Source organism: Heteronotia binoei, chromosome 4 (assembly GCF_032191835.1).
Source record: "Heteronotia binoei isolate CCM8104 ecotype False Entrance Well chromosome 4, APGP_CSIRO_Hbin_v1, whole genome shotgun sequence".
Lineage (NCBI taxonomy): Eukaryota > Metazoa > Chordata > Lepidosauria > Squamata > Gekkonidae > Heteronotia > Heteronotia binoei.
In genome coordinates this window covers 158,101,557-158,122,780 of record NC_083226.1, presented here as the reverse complement: position 1 = coordinate 158,122,780, position 21,224 = coordinate 158,101,557, and the positions used below count along the sequence as shown (strand labels likewise).

At 47.5% G+C, this 21,224-nt stretch overlaps 1 protein-coding gene across 1 annotated transcript in view; it reads right to left on the bottom strand.

Moving 5' to 3' along the window:
• The window catches only part of NPR3 (natriuretic peptide receptor 3), a 49,785-nt gene extending 33,049 nt beyond the window's left edge, over positions 1 to 16,736 (bottom strand). The window contains exons 1-2 of the mRNA XM_060236597.1: positions 16,001 to 16,736; positions 797 to 919 (exon numbers count right to left, since the gene is read on the bottom strand). Of these exons, the coding sequence (XP_060092580.1) occupies positions 797 to 919; positions 16,001 to 16,736 (859 nt within the window). The remainder of the gene's footprint in view (positions 1 to 796; positions 920 to 16,000) is intronic.
• Between the last annotated feature and the right edge of the window lie 4,488 nt (positions 16,737 to 21,224).

Sequence of the window (21,224 nt, the reverse complement as noted above, 5' to 3'; positions counted from 1 at the left end):
TCCTAGATCTGATGAGACTGAGCTAGCCTGGGCCATCCAGGTCAGGGCAGAGAAGGATACAGAAGTAAAAGGTGCATTAATTTCTGCAATTTTTTTTCATGCTAACATCTTAATCAAAAGGCATGTTAGCCTCAAAAGTGATGAGATCTCCTATCTGGAAGAAAGCTAAGATTACTCACTTAAAGGACATTTCATCAAAGCAAGACCTTCTTCCCAAACTTCTTCTTGAATGAAACTACAAGTGTGTATCCCCTGATTCTTCTACTTTTAATTGCGTCATGTAACCTCTCAAAAGCTCCCATCAACACTTCGTTCGCCACAAACTGAATCTCAGAAATTGCTTGACAATGATGACTTGAATTTTAGGGGTTTTAACATCAAAAATTTATTCAATATTGTTGCAAAATTCAAATACTAAATCTTTGTATTATCAGAAATCCTGGAACAGAGACTGTAATAAAAACTTTACTGATAATCATTAGTCTGTGATTTAGAATTCCACTTTGGCTACATCAGCTTCATGACATATGAAACTACAAAATTTCAAGATTTTAACTAGGAGGTATCTTTGCGCCAAAAAGTTGTCTTTAATTTCACCATCTTACTCCCCCAACAGTTGGAAAGAATGTGCTGTGATCAGATCATTTGCACACTGCTGGTGGCAATGGTGGCTGTGGGTGTGAGTGTGGTGAGATGGGATTCCCCCCTGAGAGTTTTGTAGCCTCCCACGTGTTATCTCTAATATGTTATATGTAAGAAAGCCTTATGACATCCTAGAGGGAAATAAATACTTTACCATATGACGAACTGTTGAAGAGTTCAATGTTGAAGAAAGCATAGTCTCCGTTGGTCATTCCTTGCCGGTGGGCAGCCAACATGATGTTCCTTATTGCATCGCTGCTGGCACACATGATCACCACTGGAGAAGTAAACAGAAAACACAGGTAAGAAGCTACTCCTTAAACCTTCCAGCTGTCTGTGAAAATTCGACTAGATAGGGACACTCCTAGATAATAATGCTACAACTTTTCCGTTCCTTTAATCAAACAAAGATCAGTTAAAAAAAACCAGCCTGTGTCAAACTGGATGTCTGACCGAAAAAACAGATTACAAACTATTTTTTCCTGTTTAAACCCCACCAAAATAGAAACTTATGCAAGACAACTGTCAAACTGATTGAGATAAATTAGCATAATCATTTACAGGTCAATGAGGCCAAATATCATAGCTGATTAATATGATTACTTCATTAAGAAAAGGTCAGCACACAGATTACTGAATCTCTTAAGAAGAGAGCAGGACTGGCCAGCTGGAAGTGTAGCTACAACTGAGACGGACAGGGAGAAATCAATATGTACTGGGGGAGGGCGGGTCAAGGCAAGAAGGCACACAGAGACACTGATAACATTTCATAAGCAAGTTCACACAAATCGTTAACACCTTGGTCTCCTACCACTTGAGTTTTTGGAATTTTGAAAATATGAAAAACGAAAATTTGAAAACATCCCCTCTCCACACAATGAGCATTTTGAAGCACAGGTTGGCTCATCGTAAAGCTCAGACCATTTCAGTGTGGGAGGGGGATCCAGAAGGGAGGGGGATCCAAAGGGAAGGCTTGGCCTGGAAGACTTATCAATAGGAAGTCACAAACATAAAGATCCCTGGGTACACCAATGCTCGTAAGTGCCCTCAGTGTAGCTAATCATGGACTGAAGTGTCAGCTTATCGTGACAGTGTTATTATTATTTGGAGGGAGCCCTGTGGAGCAGAGTGGTAAACTGCAGTACTGCAATCCAAGCTCTCTGCTCACGACCTGAATCTGAAGCGGAAGCTGGTTCAGGTAGCCGGCTCGAGGTTGACTCAGCCTTCCGTGCTTCCGAGGTTGGTAAAATGAGTACCCAGCTTGCTGGGGAAAAAGCATAGATGACTGGGGAAAACAATGGCAAACCACCCCATAAAAAGTCTGCCATGAAAACATTGTGATGCGACGTCACCCCAGAGTCGGAACCAACTGGTGCTTGTACAGGGGACTACCTTTTTACTCTATTATTTATTAAATTTGTAGACCACCCTTCCTCGAAGGGCTCAGGGTGATAAACAGCAGGTTAAGATAAACAGAATAATTAATTTCAATTTACAATAAAATCAACAGGACTTAATGATGGCATGAAATTGAGCTTGGTTCCTTCCCTTGGGCGGCTCAGGGATTGGTCATGGAGGAGGCCGTTGCACATGTTCCTCTTGAAAAAGAAGGCTTGTGGTCTGGGAGCTCTATTATTCCTATGTCTAGAAAAGAGCAAGAGTCCAGTAGCTTCTTAAAGACTAACAAGATTTGTGGCAGGGTATGAGGGTATGAGTCACTGCTTACTTCTTCAGAAACCAGCTTCACATTTTCAATGTTGCTTCAGCTATAAGTCACTATGCCATAAATATGATGATAACTGAGGCCAATAACATTTGTATCCCACAATTTTCGCTCTGTGGTGGGCTTGAATTGCGTTATCAAGATGAGTTTCTTGAACAAGAGTTAATTATTTAAAGCTCTGTGAACTCTCCCCAGCTGCAACTGAGTGGACTGAAAATCTAGATATTGTTATTTAGGGAGGCTGATCAATCAGTCTGCATACCCATCATATCAACTTTTTATATTTTATATTATACTTCCTGAGTGTAACTCTAGCATACGATAAATAATAAATCCTCATGCCTATCGCTAGAGATTGTGTCTATCGTCTAGGGAAACTGATGGCTAAAACACTGCAGAAAGCAGAAGGTTAGCAGGGAAGCATTCAGAATGAGTTGGATTTGCCTAGTTCCCTCTGCCTCCCAAGAATCCTAACAATGAAGACAGACCTGGGCCCATTCTGGACTGAGATGGGGGAATTAGCCCATCCCCATGCTAAAAGTTCATCAGATAATGGGCTTTGAGATGTTTGACTGGGGGGGGGGAGCCCTCTAGCCCCTTGCGACACCTGAGCTGCTTTCTTTTGTTTTCTACCAGGACTGTAATCTAACCCAAAATCGTTCTCTAAGTGAAATCAAAATAATTCCTCAGGCACCTAAAACAAACAGTCAAACAAACACCTAAAAGAAATGAAGAAACCTGGAACAGCTTCTACGTCAAATGTGCACCGATAAGTCACTTTGACATCTGCTAGAAGCATACATGGGGAGGATGAGTACAATATCCTTGATTGCCTGAGTGAAGGCTGTGCACAGCAGGAAAATGTTCGAGTGAAGAATTATATTACTGTACAGTTTTTACAGAAACACTAAAAAACATCTTACTCACCCTTGACAGGTTTTGAATCTATTTTGAAAGATACAGGGTCTACAGGAAAACACCTCATTTCCAATATATATGACCTGCTTTCTAGTTTTATATATACTAAACCTCTTTCTTAACAGACTACTTGGCAGAAAGATCCAAGCGGGCAGCCGTGTTGGTCTGAAGCAGTTGAACAAAGCAGGAGTCAAGTTGCACCTTTAAGACCAACCAATTTGTATTTAGAAGGTAAGCACATGAAAGCTTACATTCTAAATAAAAATTAGTTGGTCCTAAAGGTGAAACTTGACTCCTGCTTTGTTCTACTTGGCAGAAAGATTGTTCCTCAGAACTATCGGAAGATGACTGGGAATTCTTCTGGAAATCACCATCTTTTAACTCTAAAATACTGGAAGTGAAACTGCAAACATTTAAAATTATATCTCACTGGTACCTCACTCCTTTAAAACTGGCAAGAATAACCAAGCCGTTCTCTTCCACATGCTGGAGACAATGCGGGTTAGTGGGAGATTATATGCATTGCTGGTTGACTTGCCCAGTTATTAAAGACTTCTGGACTCTGGTTGTGACACAAATAAAAGCAAATAACTCTGGTTGTGACACAAATAAAAGCAATTACCCAAATACGTATGACATTAACACCAGACCATCTTTTCTTGCATCAATGGGCATCTCATCAGTATACTACTGCAACAATAGAATATTACTTTATGCAGCAAAATTTAAAATTGCTAAACATTGGAAGAATAAAACACCACTAACACAGTGGCATGGGAAATTGTGGGATATGTACATGTTAGCTAAAGTTACTGATAACATCAAATATTTAGAAAACTGCAATGTTCAAACCAATTTCACTTCAGTGTGGTTATCTATCTTAGAAACTCTAATTAAAGTTGGAAACATTCCTAAACATGTAAATGATTTAGGTTTATGGTAACAGATTTGTTGAATGCTGCTTATTACATGGATATGATGCATCATTATTGTTGTAACTGTTCAGATTGACTATACTTCAAATAATAATTAAAAAATTAAAAAAAAATCTTATTTATTTAAAGGAACCTAAAACACATAAATTATGCTCAGACAGGTTTCACACAACTACCAACAATTTGTATGCAGAAACAGTCTCCTAGGAAGAACTGAGGGGCTTGGCTGCAAAGGGGGGAAACCCCCACTTGGATAAAACCCCAGTTCACAGCTCCTGATGCATGCAAAGAGCTTTTCCATCCTAGCCAAGCAATGTCCTTTGGCTCACAGGGATCCCCAGCTGAAGTCAGGCGCTGAAGATCTTGGATTTCTTTCTCCCCCAAAAGACAGTCTACAAAAGCATAACACTATGTTCAAGGGGCAAGAGGAAAGAACACACATTTCTACAGGATGTTTTCATCAGCAACCACAAGGAAGCTTTCATTTTGCAATTGCTTATCACTGCACTGGCGCGAAAAGACCACAGCTTTATTTGGTCCCCTGATCGGCAGTGCAATTCTCTGCTGGGTTTTGGATGGGGGCCATGATCCATGAGGAGGACGAGCTACAGACTTCCTCCCCTGTGCCTTTTCCATGACCTGAGTCAGCCCTTGGGAGCAGCTATTTGTCTCCTTGACAGAAACTTATGCATAGACATCAGTACATGTAAATTTCCCCAATGGGGCATTTCAGGTCAGGAAAACCTTAAAAGATAAAAGGCTGCAGCTTCTTCTCACATGCTGTGGTCCCAAATCCATGTAGATTGGACTCTCACGCCTCTGGAAATTGAATGCCCAGCAGATTCCACATAACATGTCTTATGACAGACCCTCTGTCTTCCATGGTGACCAAGACTCAGATTCAGCAGAAGCACACAGAGCACAGCTCCTGAACCTTTCTGAGGGTTCCCTCTTCCTCCACACCTGCCTTGTCCGTTGAATAGTAGGTGCAGCTGCATAACAATCCCTGGATTAGGAGAGCAGGCAGCCAGGCAAGGTGGGGCCCAGGGGGGGGCTGGGGGGGGCCCTGGGGGGCACAGCCCCTCCACCCAACCCCCACTTCCACCTGTGTGGCTCCTTTCCCCACTGCTCTCCCTGAAGCCCCGTTTTTGCCGCCATCGCCGCTCTCCCTGAACTCTTCCCACCCCATTCCTGCCTCCCCCACTCTCCCTGCAGCCCTGTTTTTGCCACAGCCGCTCTCCCCTGCCTCCCCCACAGCCCCATTTTCACGGCCGCCACTCTCCCCGGGCTCTTCCCTGCCTCCCCCGCAGCCCCGTTTTTGCTGCCGCCGCTCCCCCCGGGCTCTTCCCTGCATCCCCCGCTCTCCTCACAGCCCCATTTTTGTTGCCGCTGCTCTTCCCAAGCTCTTCCCTGCCTCCCCCGCAGCACCGTTTTTGCTGCCACTGCTCTCCCTGGGCTCTTCCCTGCCTCCCCCCGCAGCACCGTGTTTTGCTGCTGCCACTCTCCCCAGGCTCTTCCCTGCCTCCCCCACAGCCCCGTTTTCACTGCAGCAGCTCTGCCAGGGCTCTTCCCTGCCTCCTCGCAGCCCCGTTTTCACTGCCGCCACTCTCCCCTGGGTCTTCTCTGCCTCCCCCGCTCTCCTCGCAGCCCCGTTTTCACCGTCACCTCCCTCCCCGGGCTCTTCTTCCCACCCCCAAGAGCATGAGAGAGAGAGAGAGAGCTGGGGCCCGGAGGCTGGCTGCTGGAAGAAGCAGCCAAGACTCCACGGCCCCCCCACCCAAATATTTCTGGCTACGGGACTGCAGCCAGGCAGCCAACAGGGACTTTGCCACACCCCCAACAGCCCTCATTAACCCCTGGAGAAGCCCCCTCACCCTTTCTCCACTTCTTATGTGATTTTGGGTGGCGTGTGATTTGCTGGCATTTAGACTGTTCACGAGAGCCCCAGGTGATCTCTAGCCAGCCCAAGCAGGCCTCGCTCACCCAGGGCTTTCCTTTCTTGTGTTGGGTTGCTTTTGGCTGCGGGGGGTGGGGGGAGCATATGCTAATGAGCTCAACCACCTATTTTTCTACAGAACAACCGCTGATGGTGACTATGTAACATGTAAAGATCAGCCCTGTCAGATAGTAATTTTGGAAAGTTGTTATTTAACTATCAGCAACATATTGCACCTAATTTTCTAAAACAGTATTTAAGAACCTTCAAGTACATGCAGCATATGAAGTACACGGCAACCAGTTAGTTTGCACTACATATAGATGGACTTTTTTTAATTTTAACTTTTGAATCACCTTCTTCCCTCTCATTGATTAAATCATGATTTAAAGGGAAACCACGCAAGGCCATTCAGCTATTGGCTTTTACCACAGAAATCTGCAAAATTTAGGTCTGCTAAACTTGGTGAAATTTAATCCAAAGTTGTACCGATGACTGTATGGGGGAGAAGGCCTTAGTACTCCAGCAGGACACGAGTTGCAAATGCCCAATGAGAATTTAATTAAATTTTACTGCAAGGGCCCAATTCTGGTTGAGACCCCGGCACGGCGGAGAGGGCCTCCCAATCTGCCCCACTGAGGGAGCTGCATGTTCAAGCATTCAGCCTGAGAGTCAGTTTGGTGTAGTGGGGTTAAGTGCGCAGACTCTACTCTGGGAGAAACGGGTTTGATTCCCACTCCTCCACTTGCACCTGCTGGAATGGGCTTGGGTCAGCCAGAGCTCTCGCAAAAGTTGAACAAAGCAGAGTCAAGTAGCGCCTTTAAGACCAACAAAGTTTTATTCAGAATGTAAGCTTTCATGTGCTCTAAGCACGCTTCATCAGACAGTAGGATGGAATGGCAGCCGCTGTGAGAGCTCTCTCAGCCCTGCCTACCTCACGGGGTGTTTGTTGTGTGGGGCGGGGGAGAAGGTAAAGGAGATTGTGACTGCTCTGAGACTCTGCAATTCAGAGTATAGGGTGGGATATAAATCCAATATCTTCTTGTGTGCAAGCCCCCCAACCCCATAATAGCGCAAGCCATTTTGGTTCAGAAAAACAGCACGGATTAGGGGAAGCAGGAGCCCCTCCTCTCCCCATCCTGATCAGAATTAGGCCCCTGCCGTGCATCTGATTGGAGTTCTCAGGGGGGACTTGCGGCTGTCATACAGCTGAAAGTCCCCATAGAGATCATGTGGCAGACATAACATGTAGTTTGGCTCTAATTCAGCTTAATTTTTTAAAAAGACAGCACTGCTTACCTCTTTTGTATGTTATCTAAACAAGCCAGTTGACCAGCACCTGAGGCTCAAAGGTTAGCTGGGTCCATGCTGGGCAATCTGTTCCTACGGCATGAAGGAGGGGCGCCATCTGCCCCACTGAGGGAGTGGCTTGTTCAAGGATTCAGCTTGTGTGCACCCCCTTCCCCAATTGTGCAAGCCATTTTGATCCAGCCATTTTGGTGTAGTGGTTAAGAATGGTGGATTCTAATCTGAAGAATCCTCCATGCCTTCTCTGCATGCAGCCAGTTGGGTTACCTTGGGCCAATCACAGTTCTCTCACTGTTGTTATCTCAGCTCCACCTACCTCACAGGGTGTCTGTTGTGGGGAGAGGAAGGGAAAGAGATTGTAAGCTGCTCTGACAGAAGGGCAGGATATAAATCCAGCTCTTCTTCTGAGATCTGGCGCAATTGGGCTAACCTGACTCACTCAGGTCAGTGCTCACCCCACTTACCTCCTCATAGTCCATACCACAGGAACTTTTGTCCTTAGACAAAGTCCAATATAAGTGAAGAAAAGGTCTTGGGGAAGAGAAGCTGTGGAGAGGAAGAACTGTAGGGAGGTTTTCTGCTCTCCTCACCCAGGTTCCTCAAGTCCTGCATGTTGCTTTATATGTGATTATAGAAGACTCTGGTACAAACATACTCTTTGCCAGCATCGTGTCTGGTCTGAGCCTAATTTTGCAATGCATCTTCTCTTAACCACAGTGATGTGGGAATTCTGTTCTAATGTATACCGAGCATTACACCACTTGATTCTTTCATTTGATATGTTTTGAAAAAGAAGTTTTACGAGCTATCTAGGTCCCAGTTGTTTTGCTAAACTGGTGGCTCTATTACTGACAAGTTAGGAATTTCTGCGCTCCCCTGATAACTGCTGCTTCCACAAAATGCCTTTGTTATTTATGCAATGCTCAACGGGATCTCTCCAAGGTTGAGGAGGAAGAGCCTCTCTATTCAGCACGGGCCAAAAGAAAACATCTCTCAGACTCGTAACATATGCAAAGTCACTATAAAAGAATGAAAGGTTAAGTATCAGGTTTTTTGTCGTCCAGCCAACATTTCCTTTTTGGTGCACTCTTGGGGAGTTCTGCATTCTTAGAACTTAAGATCTTGAAAAGTAGATCAATTTCTCTTTTTAAGTGTGGAAGTTTTACTACAGCATGCAATAAAGAGGGGAAAGTCAGAGAGGAGGTTCCCCTGATTCAGCAAAACATGCTTCGCCCAGAGTATTCCACCCTGCCCCCCAACATCATATATTGTTCAGGGGCCAGACTTAAGGCTGCCCACAGGCCTGGAGAAAAATGTCCTGTCCCTTTAGTGAAAACTAAATGTGTGGAAATGAGTGACTGAAGCATTTTGCAGTGTGGAGGTAAATGGCAATAGCGTTACTTGATAAATAGCATCCCATTAAGCCATTGCTAAAGGGGCAGGACATTTGTTCTGAAGGTAGTTGGCAACCCTTGCTAGGCAAACATGGGATCCCATGAGAGACAGTTTGGTGTAGTGGTTAAGTGCGCGGACTCTTATCTGGGAGAACCGGGTTTGATTCCCCACTCCTCCACTTGCAGCTGCTGGAATGGCCCTGGGTCAGCCATAGCTATCTCAGGAGTTGTCCTTGAAAGGACAGCTGCTGGGAGAGCTCTCAGCCCCACCCACCTCACAGGGTGTCACATTCCACTGGTGCAAGCCGCTCTCAGTTTCTTGTATCTGAGGAAAGCTCCTCGCGCCAGAAGTAAGCCCCACTGCTATTGAGATGGATGTTCCGGACGCAGCCCAATCGTTTTAGGCAGCGAGCCTGCAAGATGTCCATCAAAGCTTCAAAATGCATCAAAGGCTCAAAACGCATCACTGTGCCTTGGTTTTCTCCTTTTCGCTCTCATTTCGAGTACGAAGTGGACTACTTTCATTTGGACTGAGGAGACGAGAGCCAGTTCGGTGTAGTGGTTAAGTGTGCGGACTCTTATTTGGCAGAACTGGGTTGGATTCCCCACTCCTCCACTTGCAGCTGCTGGAATGGCTTTGAGCCAGTCCCCGTTCTATCAGAGCTGTTCTCTCAAGAGCAGTTCTCTCAGAGCTCTCTCCCGGCCACACCTACCTCACAGGGTGTCTGTTGTGGGGGGGGGGGGGAGGGAAGGAAGGTAAAGGAGATTGTGTGCCACTCTGAGATTTGGAGTGGAGGGCGCGGTATAAATCCTGTATCCTCATCATCTTCTTTTTTCCAAACTGGTGTAGTGGTTAAGCATGCAGACTCTTATCTGGGGGAAACGGGTTTGATTCCTCACTCCTCCACTTGCACCTGCTGGAATGGCCTTGGGTTAGCCATAGCTCTGGCAGAGGTTGTCCTTGAAAGGGCAGCTGCTGGAAGAGCCCTCTCAGCCCCACCCACCTCACAGGGTGTCTGTTGTGGGGGGGGGGGAGAAGATATAGGAGATTGTAAGCCACTCTGAGTCTCTGTTTCAGAGAGAAGGGCGAGATATAAATCTGCAGTCGTCTTCTTCTAACCCTTGTGTTCAGTGGAGGGGGCCACATACAGGGGAGCAACAAAGGCAGCTGAATGCATAACCCTTTCCTTCCTGCTGTTTTTCCTGGGCAACCTCTGTGTAAGAGGTTTTATGAAGAGAAAGAGTTAAACACCTCTTGCTGTATTTCCCTTTCCCCACCATCATTTACTGCAGCCCCCCCCCCATTTGCCCACCTATTTCAGAAACAGCTTAGAGACATTTCAAAGGAAGCCACTTGTTCCCTACAGAACACTCCTCACCCCACCCCACTTCTCCCTTGTAATGCTTAGAAATCTCATCTTTGTACCCCAAAGTCCATTGTGTGGTGTATGCTGAACTTTTTAAAATATTGGCAGAAAACAGTTTGTTCTAAGAAATGGACTATGGAAACGGTGGCTTCAAGTGCCCCTGTGCTGTAGCAAATGGTCATCAACTTTGTTGTCCCATGTAAACAGGGCTTTTTTTGCAGAAAAAGCCCAGCAGGAACTCATTTGCATATCAGGCCACACCCCCTGACACCAAGCCAGCCAGAACTGCGTTCTTATGTATTCCTGCTAAAAAAAAAAAAAAAAGCCCTGCATGTAAGCGTCTTTCTTCCCACAGTACAAAACGAGTGCACAATCTCTGATTTGTGTTATTGATTCACGAGGATCAGCCAGGATGCCAGCTGAACAACCTGATGCTCGGAGTTCTCCCAGGGTAGGTTTTAATGCAGGGATTGCTCAAACTGAGTTTCTTGTGCTGGTGTCAAACTCCCTTACAGGGATCAACACAGACATTGCACCGATGTGCACCCTGACCTCTATGATGGAGTAATCTAGCAAATAAACAGAAAGCCTTTCTGCAGACATGGGAGTGAAGACAAATACTTCCTTGGCCTCTAACACCTACTCCCATGCAAAAAATAATAACAGAGGGTTAGTTTGTTTACTAAGCCTGAGCCTTCCCTATATCCTGCATCCACAAGAGGACTGTGTTAGACTAGAGAGATAAGGAAGCAGCACGCTTCTGGCTACTGAAGATGTTACATTTAACAGTGCAAACCCATCCATGCTTACACAGATCTGTCCTACGGTGTTCAGTGGGCTTTACTCTCAGGTAAGGCACACAGCCTGAGCAAGAGTGTTAATAGAGACATTTTGGAAGCCATTAGTACAAAGGGCTGTTGTATGTCAGAAGGGACTTGACAGCACTTAACATCCACAAGGTACAGAGAATTGTAGCCTCCTGGTGCTTTCGCACACACTGAATAACACACTTTCAATCCACTTTCAGTGCATTTTGCAACTGGATTTTATTGTGCAAAATACACTTGCAAACAGACACTGAAGTGGATTGAAACGGCATCATTTGGCATATGCAAAAGGACCCATACCATGCTGCTTCCAAGCAACCACACAGCCACCCATGTAACTTAAGTTCCATCGCAAACAGCAAAGGCTGCGAATCCCATCCCAGCTTGTTCAGTGGAAGCTTCCTTCCATGGATATTCTTGATACTGAGTGGCTGTTGTGTTTAAATGTTTGACAGAAAAGAAAGCCGCCTATGAGTTTCTTGCATGCTTGCATTTAGGGCATTTCTTACTTAAACCTATGACAATTTGGGTTTTTGTGGGGTTTTTTGCATTGCACTGTTTATGTATGCTTTCAGAACAGATGGGAGTGGAATTCATCAAACAATGTAAGCATACCATGAGAGGACGGGGGGGGGGGGGGGGGGAGAGATCAAGACTAAGTAACTTTGAGACAGTGTTTAATAAGTGTCCCAGGACAGCAGCTGAGCTTGTCTTTTGCAATGTCTTTCAAGTGCATGTTGACAAGAGAATGCCATAAACAATTCAGCGGTCTCGCACAAGAAGTTTCCCTGGGTACATCCCAACCCCCATTCCTTGTAAATCAGCTTTCTGCTGCCTAAATGAGTCCAAAAGCCATCAGTGTGTGACCTGCTGAAGAACAACTTCCTAGTCTGAATAAAAACAGGAAACACCACAAAAGACAGACTCTGCTGATCTTGAGAGACGTCAGCTTGAAAGCCCCAAAAGAACAGGAAATATTCAGATGAGAGTTTAAAAAAAATAAATAAAGGGAGATCCTGAAAATCCAATCTAAATTATCATCTGTATAAATAGATAAATATGTTTTTGTGCATACCAGGAAAAGATAAGAGGGCAAACTCGGGGGGAGGGGGAAGAACCTTGGCAAATGCTTCATTTGCAAAATATTAACAATGAACAGCATGGAAATTAAGAGGGCTGCCAGTGACAGCAAAATTAATCTGGAGACTGTGGCACAGGTGGAAGGAAACAGGACCGTAACACTTGGATCTAACTCACCCTTGCCCCACCTTGCTCTATTCTCCAGCACATGTTTCTAACTGAATTTACATTTGCAATTTCTTGATTCTTCTTCATCGGTTCACAGGTAAGAGATGTTGAAACGGCTATCTGGAGGGGGTTTTTGGGGAGGAGGGGAAGGTATGGCAATCAGTCCAGGTTTATCTCATACAAACAAGCATCAATTATTTTATTTTATTTGTTTATACCCACCATTCTCCCCAATGGGGATCCAAAGTTGCTTACATCCTTCTCCTCTCCTCCATTTCACCCTCACAACAACAACCCTGCGAGGCAGGTGAGGCTGAGAGCGTGTGACTGGCTCAAGGTCACCCAGCGGGTTTCTATGGCACATGTGGGGATTAAAACCTGGGTCTCTAAGATACTAGGCTGGCACTTTTAACCGCATGACAGAAGTTGTGTCGTGGTAAGATGAGGTGAATAGATGGATTGCTCACCACAGGTGTCGGAAGCTAATGGTACCCAAATAAAGGCTTCCCTTTCCAGCACTGGCAGAGACTACAGGCAGTTAATTCCACTGTACCACTGAGATGCATATCGAGATGTCCATTCATAACACCCTTTTGACAATTATTTAACCGTTCACAAAGCCTTTTCTACCTTAATCTTTCATTCCAAGTGATTCTTATGCCATTACTTTTACAAAGAGCAGGAGGAAGAAATGCTCCAGGAGAAAACCAAACTGGCCGCTGGGCATGCTGAGGCTTATAGTGTTCAGCTATATCATAATGGTTGTGACAACAGCCCTATAAGGTAGAGCAGTATGAGAAGAGATAGTGAGAACCTCCCTGCTGCAGATGGAATGACAAGACTGAGAAGAAAGTGCCTTGCTTATGACCACCTGCTGAACTTACAGCAGAGGCAAGGTTCAAATGAGGGACTTCCCAAGTCAGATTTGGAACCAACACACAACCTCTCTCTATATACATATATATCAATGCAAAACTGTTCAGGAAAGTCTATGGCACATTCGAAGTCATGATTCCACTGCATTCTCAGGTTTCATGGTCAGCATCCGAGGGAGCCATCCGCCCATGGAAACAAAGAAAGAATACACGGACAGCCACTTTCATTCCAGACTACTATATAACACTGTGGATAGCAACAGAATTCAGCAAATCTTCCAGCAGCATGCAAAAAACAACAACAAAAACCACCAAGAATGTCAGTTCCAAGAAGACACACAGTGGAGGGAGAAATGACATTATAAGTGACTGTTAGAGTCTGGCATTCACACGACAAATCCTTGCAACAGTTTTCAGTATTGGTTTTGATCACATCTACACCGCACAAAAGCAACAGGAAAGCTAAGTGATAGACGTAGGAGCAAGATTAGGAAGTGCTAGATCAGAATTTCCAAGACCATACAGACAGTTAAGTTCAATGATGCTGGTGAAGAGGTGCTCGCAAGTTACTGAAGAGAACAAAAACAACTGACAACAGCCAGAGCAAGTTAATAGGCAGGGAGAAGGGCTGATGTCACCCAATCTAGAAGATGCCCTCTTGAAACGAGCCTGCCATATCTATGATCCATTCCTGATCTTCCTGATCTAACAGCAGCTGCCTGCACAGTGCAAAACCTGTAAGAAGTGCACATGCACACAAAAGCTTATACCTTGAATAAAAACTCTTATTCTTAAAAGGTGTCACTGGACTCAAACGTTGTTCTAGTGCAAAATCACGCTAGCCACCCAGATCTGATTGTGCAATAAATATACCATTCCTACAGTTTCTTACTAAGAGTCAAACATTTTCCTTTCAGCTAATATTGTTAAGACAATAACATTTCCCTAGTGTACGTATTGCAGCCGGAAGTGCACTGTGTACTGTGACAGCATATCTGTTAGAGGCGCCTATTAGCCAGTACCTATATCGGCACTGAAAACAACTGGACCCCTTTCCCTATGTCTGCGCTGCTTTAAAGTAATCATTTTTAAAGGTCTCTTATTTTAAAATGCTTTTTTCTCCAAAGATTGAGTGCTCCCCAGTGTGGCCATAGCATCCTACAGCTTTTTCAAGTTGGAGGAAAACCTGGCTGACACCTGTATTGCTACCCCACCCCCCCATATCCAAAGTTTACTTTGCCTACCATAAAACATAGTTCTGTGCAATCCCATTTCAGCAGTGGAATGTGCAGTCCCCATTCATGAGCTCTGTTATTAATCATTGCCCGTGGCAAGTTTAAAAACATAACATATGCTAGGTACTTAACATATGAAGGTACTTAACATATGCTAACCAGAAGAGAAATATTCTCCCAACCCACTAAGGCAGCAACCCTGGAAAGGTGGGACTAAAATAAAACAGCTTCACATCAGCAGTGGAATGAGAAGAATATCAGACCAGTGCAGTTTAAGAGCTGGTGGCGTCCAGATCTGGACTCCAGTTCCACCACCAGAGACCCCCCTTCTCCAGTCATAGGCAAACCGATCTCTTTCTCAGCCTCAGCTTGCCCCTTATAAAACGGGGATATCAGTGACCACAGGGCTTCTGGAAGGCTAAGCCAAGTGCAAATAAGATGGAAATCCTGGAGCATGTTTTTCCTGCGAGCAAGGCTATCTCGCTGGGGCTTACTTCTGCGTAAACATGCACAGGTTTGCAAAGTAAAGAGCTGTGCAAAGTAAAGAGCTGTGCCTTATTGAAGATAGTCCTAGGTTCAAAATGGGGAAAGGGTACCTTCAAGGAATAGCTAACAGGCAAAGAGCTTTGAGCTGGATTTGGGCTGTGTCGAACCATCTTGAGCCATCTGGGCACCATCCCCTTTGTGGCTAGAACGCACCCCACAGGGGCAAACCCCAAACATAGGGCTCCAAGATACCTTCCGCCCCCCCCACCCAATTCGGTCGCACTGTATGGCCCGCGCCCCCTCTCTTATCACGCGCTACCCCCTCTCTTATCACGCGCTACTCCAGCCGACGCTCCCCAAACCAGCGCTACTCCGGACCGCCGCTGCTCTATGTGCAGCGCTTGCCGGGAAGCGCAAAAAAGCAGCCACGTGTGGCTTCACTTCCCGGAGCTAAGACTACCTTCGGCTGCACGTCGGACCGCAGTCCAAGCGCTGGAGAGAAATGGGTACTTTTAGCCGTGTAGGAGTAGATCTGCATGCAGCCTAGCAACTATCTAGTACAGCGATGATCAAATTTGCTTAATATAAGAGCCACACAGAATAAACATCAGAGGTTTGAGAGCCACCAGGCATTAACGTCTGAAGTTTGAGAGCGGCAAAAAAGGAAGGAAGGAAGATGACGGAGGGAGAGATGGAAAGAAAGCAACTGTAACTTTAAATGCTGGCTTGGAGAAGTGATTTGAAAAGACAAATGACTTCCCTTGGAGAAGTGATTTGAAAAGACAAATGGGGGCTTTGAGAGCCTCACAATATGCGTGAAAGAGCCACCTGTGGCTCCCGACCCACAGTTTAGTCACCCCTGATCTAGTCCTTTCCCCTGCCTTTCCTCCGAGGAGCTTGGGGCGCCACGCACGATCCCTTCGCCCTCCAACAACCTTGCGAGGTAGGCCGGCGACTGCTGGAAAAGCCCCTCGCAGTGCCATCTTACGCAAAGCTTCTCCAGTCCCGCGCCCCTTCGAATCAATGGGCTCAGCCCGGACGGCACGAAGAGCAGAACGGAGGCCCGACCCCGCCCCTCCCCGGCGCCACGGGCGGGACCCCCTCACCTCTCTCCCCGCCCTGGATGGCGCGCACCACGTCGTCGACGTACTTGGCGCCCTCGTCGAAGGCGAAGTCCTCGATGTGGAGCGCGGCTTCGCGGAAGACGGCGTGGACGCCCTCGACGGCGAAGAAGCAGTTGCGCTGCTCCTTGTCCTCCTGGTAGACGAGCATGACCCGCGTCCACTGGCGGCGGCGGAAGAGGGCCAGGAACATCTCGCCCAGCTTGGAGTAGCCCGGCGAGACGCGGGTCAGGTGCGAGTACTCGCCCGTCTTGGCGTTGAAGGCCGAGGCCAGCGTGCCGGCCGAGATCATGGGCAGGTTCCAGTGGGAGGCCAGGCGGGCCACGGGAGCCGCCGCGTACTCGCAGACGGGCCCCAGCAGCAGGTCGGGCCACTGGCGCTTGAGGGCGATCATGTCGACCAGGCTGAAGAGGGCCCAGTTGCCGCAGTCCGAGTCCTCGTAGGAGAGACGCAGCTTGTAGCCGGCCGGCAGCAGCGTCCCGTTGGCCTCCACGCTCCGCACCGCGTACTCGATGGCCGGCCTCACCCGGCCCAGCGAGAACAGGTAGGAATTGTCCTTGGGCAGCAGCACCAGCACCCGCAGCGCTTTCTCCTCCTCCGCCGCCGCCTCCTCCTCCTCCTCGGGCGCCTCCGCTGCCGGGCTGCCGCTGATACTTGTCGCCAGGAGCAGCCAAGCCACGAGGCTGCAAGTGAAGCAGCTCAGGCAGAAAAAGCGAGGCATGCTGGCGAGGGAACGGAAGGTGAGAAGCCGCCGGGGAGAGAGGCGCCTCGCTGCGTCTTTGCGCGGAAATCGCTTCCAAGAAAGACAACAGGGGGCGAAAGATTCAAACCGGGCAAAAGTTTGTATAGATCCGCTTGGAAGGGACGTTTGCCTTTTTAAACTCCCCTTTTTCTTGATGCCTTGCTAAGACATGGGATAGATAGGGCTAGAAAAGGGGCGGGGGTGCTTGCAGATCAACTACAACCCTCCCGCGACCTGTCCCTGCTGCATCCTCCTCCTCTTCTCCTCCGTCTTCCTCCCCCGTCCCCAACTTCCCTGCCTCCAGAGCGCTCCTGGCGAACCTCCCTTCCTCCGCCCGCCGGTCTCATAGCCTCGGTTTAAATAGAGTGGCGGCAGACCGCGCGCGCCTCTCGGCCGCACACATGGAGCGGCGAGGCCGGGTTTATGCGGGAGGGGGCGGGGGAGGAGTCGCTCGTGGACTCGCCCCAGCCGCCCGGCCCCGCCCCTTCTCCCCTCCCGGCGGCTTCACCTCGGCACGCCCCCCTTTCCCCCGCCTCTGGCGGATCAGCCACTTTGGGCTGGGATTTCTGGCCAGGAGCTGCGACGGGCGCATGGCTGGGCGAGTGAGCAGCGGGCTGCTCTCCCGTCTCCGTGCAGATTTTAAGGGCTCGATGCAATGCCCGGATATCTGGGGAGGAACACCCCACCCCACCCTGTTGATTCTAGTAAGCATCAGACCAAAGTTGGAGTCCAGGGGCACCTTTTAAGATCAACCGAGTTTTATTCAAAGTCTGCGCTTTCCTCTGCAAGCGCACTTCTTGCACACCAGATCTTATAGGTAGATCCAGGTGGGCAGCTGTGTTGGTCTGAAGCAATAGAACAAAGTTGGAGTCCACCTGGACATAAAGTTTAATACCAACAAAGTTTTATTCAGAATGTAAGCTTTCATGTGCATGCACACAATGAAAAAAACTTCATTGGTCTTAAATGTGCTACTGGGCTCTAACTTTGTACAAAAATCTCATACTTTGAACAAATCTTTGTTGATCTTAAAGATGCCACCGGACTCAAACGTTCTGCTGCTTCACCAACACAGCTACCCACCTGAATCTTTCTAGTAAGCATGCCTACCAAAAAGTTAGGGGAGGGACGGTGGCTCAGTGGTGGAGCATCTGCTTGGGAAGCAGAAGGTCCCAGGTTCAATCCCTGGCATCTCCAAAAAAGGGTCCAGGCAAATAGGTGTGAAAAACTTCAGCTTGAGACCCTGGAGAGCCGCTGCCAGTCTGAGAAGACAATACTGACTTTGATGGACCAAAGGTCTGATTCAGTATAAGGCAGCTTCATATGTTCATATATGTTATTTTAGACTGAGCTTTGCAACAGGGTATGGATGCAGTTAGGGGCAGGAGAAGCAGGGAAATGGAAACTTTCCCCTCCATCACCTGCATGCAAAGTCCTTCTTCAGTAAGATATTCCTTGCAATCAGATTCTCCCTCTCCTGTGGAACTGTGACCTTCAGGCTTCACTGGGACCCACTGATTGCCTGTTGCTTTGAGAAGGAAAGTTTGAGTATCGGTAAGAAAAAAACAGCTCAGTGTGGGCTGATCCAGCACAAAGGAGGAAGAGGTTATTGGGGAGAAGAGAAGAAGACTGCAGATTTATACCTCACCCTTCTCTCTGAATCAAAGACTCAGAGCTGCTTACAGTCTCCCATATCTTCTCCCCCCACAACAGACACCCTGTGAGGTGGGTGGGGCTGAGAGGGCTCTCACAGAAGCTGCTGCCCTTTCAAGGACAACTCTGAGGTAGCGATGGCTGACCCAAGGCCATTCTAGCAGCTATAAGTGGAGGAGTAGGGAATCAAACCTGGTTCTCCCAGATAAGAGTCTGAACTTAACTACTATACCAAACTGGTTCTCTTAACTATTTTCTCTTAACAACTACACCAAACAGGTCGAAAGAGCTGTAGAGGCAGTTGCTTTATCTTCCAAAGTTGTACATGTCTAGTTAAGCTTTCTTTCTCTTTCAGCGGGAGAGCTGGTAACTTACTCTTCCATTAAAATGTATCAGATGCCATACACTGAATCAAACCATTGGGTCCAAGGTCAGTTTTGACTACTCAAACCAGTGGCAGTTCTCCAGGGTCTGAGGCTGTGGTCCACATCGCCTACTGCCCAGCCCTTAAGATGCTGGGGATTGAACCTGGGACCTACGGCATGCCAACCAGATACTCAACCTCAGTGGCCCTTCCAGTTTGTATCAAGAGCATGCATTGTGTGAATATGTGATATGGGGTTACAGCAGATCTCCACATGCATGGAAGTTAGTTAGGCTTGCCAGTCCCCAGGTCCAGGTGCGGGATCCTCCCTTTTTGCTGTCTCCTTCCTCCCAACAGCCACAGTTAAGGTTAGGTTTTTTTGATATATCCGATTTATATCCTGCCCTCCACTAGAACCTGAGTATGGGATAGAGGAAAATTCCACCCCCTAGACGTCTGAATGTAACAATCTGCTGTATTTCAAACAATTTACAAGGAAAGTTGGTTGAAATACAGCAGTTTGTTACATTCAGCAACTCTGGTGAGTAAAGCTAGTTATACCATTGTCCCAGGGAGATCACAAAAATGTGAGCATGCAAATTGTTTATTTTGGCTGCTTTGTGAGTGTATGTGAGTCTATTTTCATTTCAGTGGACGTGTGGCTGCTATAGAATCATCTGAATGCAAAAAAGAGGAGGAGGAAATGAAGACTATATTCAGGGGAACTGCACTGCTGTATTTTTATTTATTTTTAGGAAATGGAAAAGTCTCCTGGCTCCACCCCCAAAGTCCTGAGATATTTCCGAGTTGGACCTGGTAACACTAATGGAAGTTTCAAATTACCGTATTTTTCAGACCATAAGACACACTCCCCCCCCCCAAAAAAAAGTGGGGCGGAAAGTGCATGCGTCTTATGGAGCGAATACTGAAAAAAAGGAGACGAGGTGGGGGGAGGGGGCCTGCAGCCCCCGGGAGACAAGTGCCAGGATCGCTCCCTCCGCCCCCAACGCAAACCCAGTGCTTCACGGGCGCCGGCGGGACACATGGCCCTTGAGCAGCGGAGGGGGCGGCGCGCTTCCCCGCGCCTGCGTGCCTGGCTCCGGCTGGGCGGCTCCCGGCCAAGGCGGCCCGAAGGCTGCAATGGTGCCTGCATCCCCGACGGCTGTGCTGGGAGGCGGGGCAGCGGAAGATGGCTAATACCTCTGTTTTCGCACATAGACAAAGGTGCGTCTAATGGTCCAAAAAATACGGTACCTTTTAAGTAATGTACAAGCATCACAAAATACCTACCTGGCAGACACTTCCGTATAGGAATTAATATGTAAACCCACTACATTGATGTGCAGTGAGGAGTTAGTGTTCTCACTTGATGCATCAGTGTTGAATTAATGGTTGTAAAGAAATCCTGTGGCCCCTTGGAGGTGTAACAAAGGTGGTGTGAAATCAAAGAGAAGGGACAACTTCAAACTGAACACTTTAAAAGAGGGGTCCAATTGCAATCCACTGGTTGGTGTAAAAAGAGCCTATAAAAATGGTAAAGGTAGTCCCCTGTGCAAGCACCAATCATTTCCAACTCTGGGGTGACGTTGCTTTCACGTTTTCACGGCAGACTTTTTACGGGGTGGTTTGCCATTGCCTTCCCCAGTCATCTACACTTTCCCCCCAGCAAGCTGCGTACTCATCTTACTGACCTTGGAAGGATGGAAGGCTGAGTCAACCTGGAGCCGGCTACCTGAAACGAGCTTCTGCTGGAATCGAACTCAGGTCGTGAGCAGAGGGCTCCGACTGCCTATAACAGGGACTAAAACAAGGGTCCCCAACCTTTTTGAACCTGCAGGCACCTTTGGAGTTCCCACACAGCATGGTGGGCACAGCCACATAACAGCTGCCACAAAATAGTCCCTGCAAGAAGTGAAGCCAGCCACGAAATGGATGTCACAACTTATCTTCAGTCACACAATAAAGAGCCTTGTGCTGTGGTTACCATAACAATGTTTTCCAAATAAAGTTAGAGTCCGGTGGCCAGGGCCAGCCCTAGACTTTCTGTCACACTAGGCGAGGCAAACTTCTGGCACCCCCTCTCCGCCGCACTGATAACGTTGTCACGTGGGGGGCACCCACTTCTGCGCCCCCAGAAGGCCATCGCCCTAGGCAGTCGCCTAGTTTGTCTAGTGGCAGGGCCAACCCTGCCTGTGGCACTTTAAGACCAACAGAAATTTTATTCAAGGTATGAGCTTTTGTGTGCCACTGGACTCCAACTTTGTTCTACTACTTCAGACCAACATGACTGCCCATCTGAATCTATCACAATGTGTTTAAAAAAAAAAATCTGTCTAGCACCACCAGTGACTAATCAGAAGCCTTTCTGGGCAAAAGTTCCCACCTGGTCCCGCCTACTTTCTAAAAATACATGGCAGGCTCCAGGAAAGGTGTTTGCTGGCATCATGGTG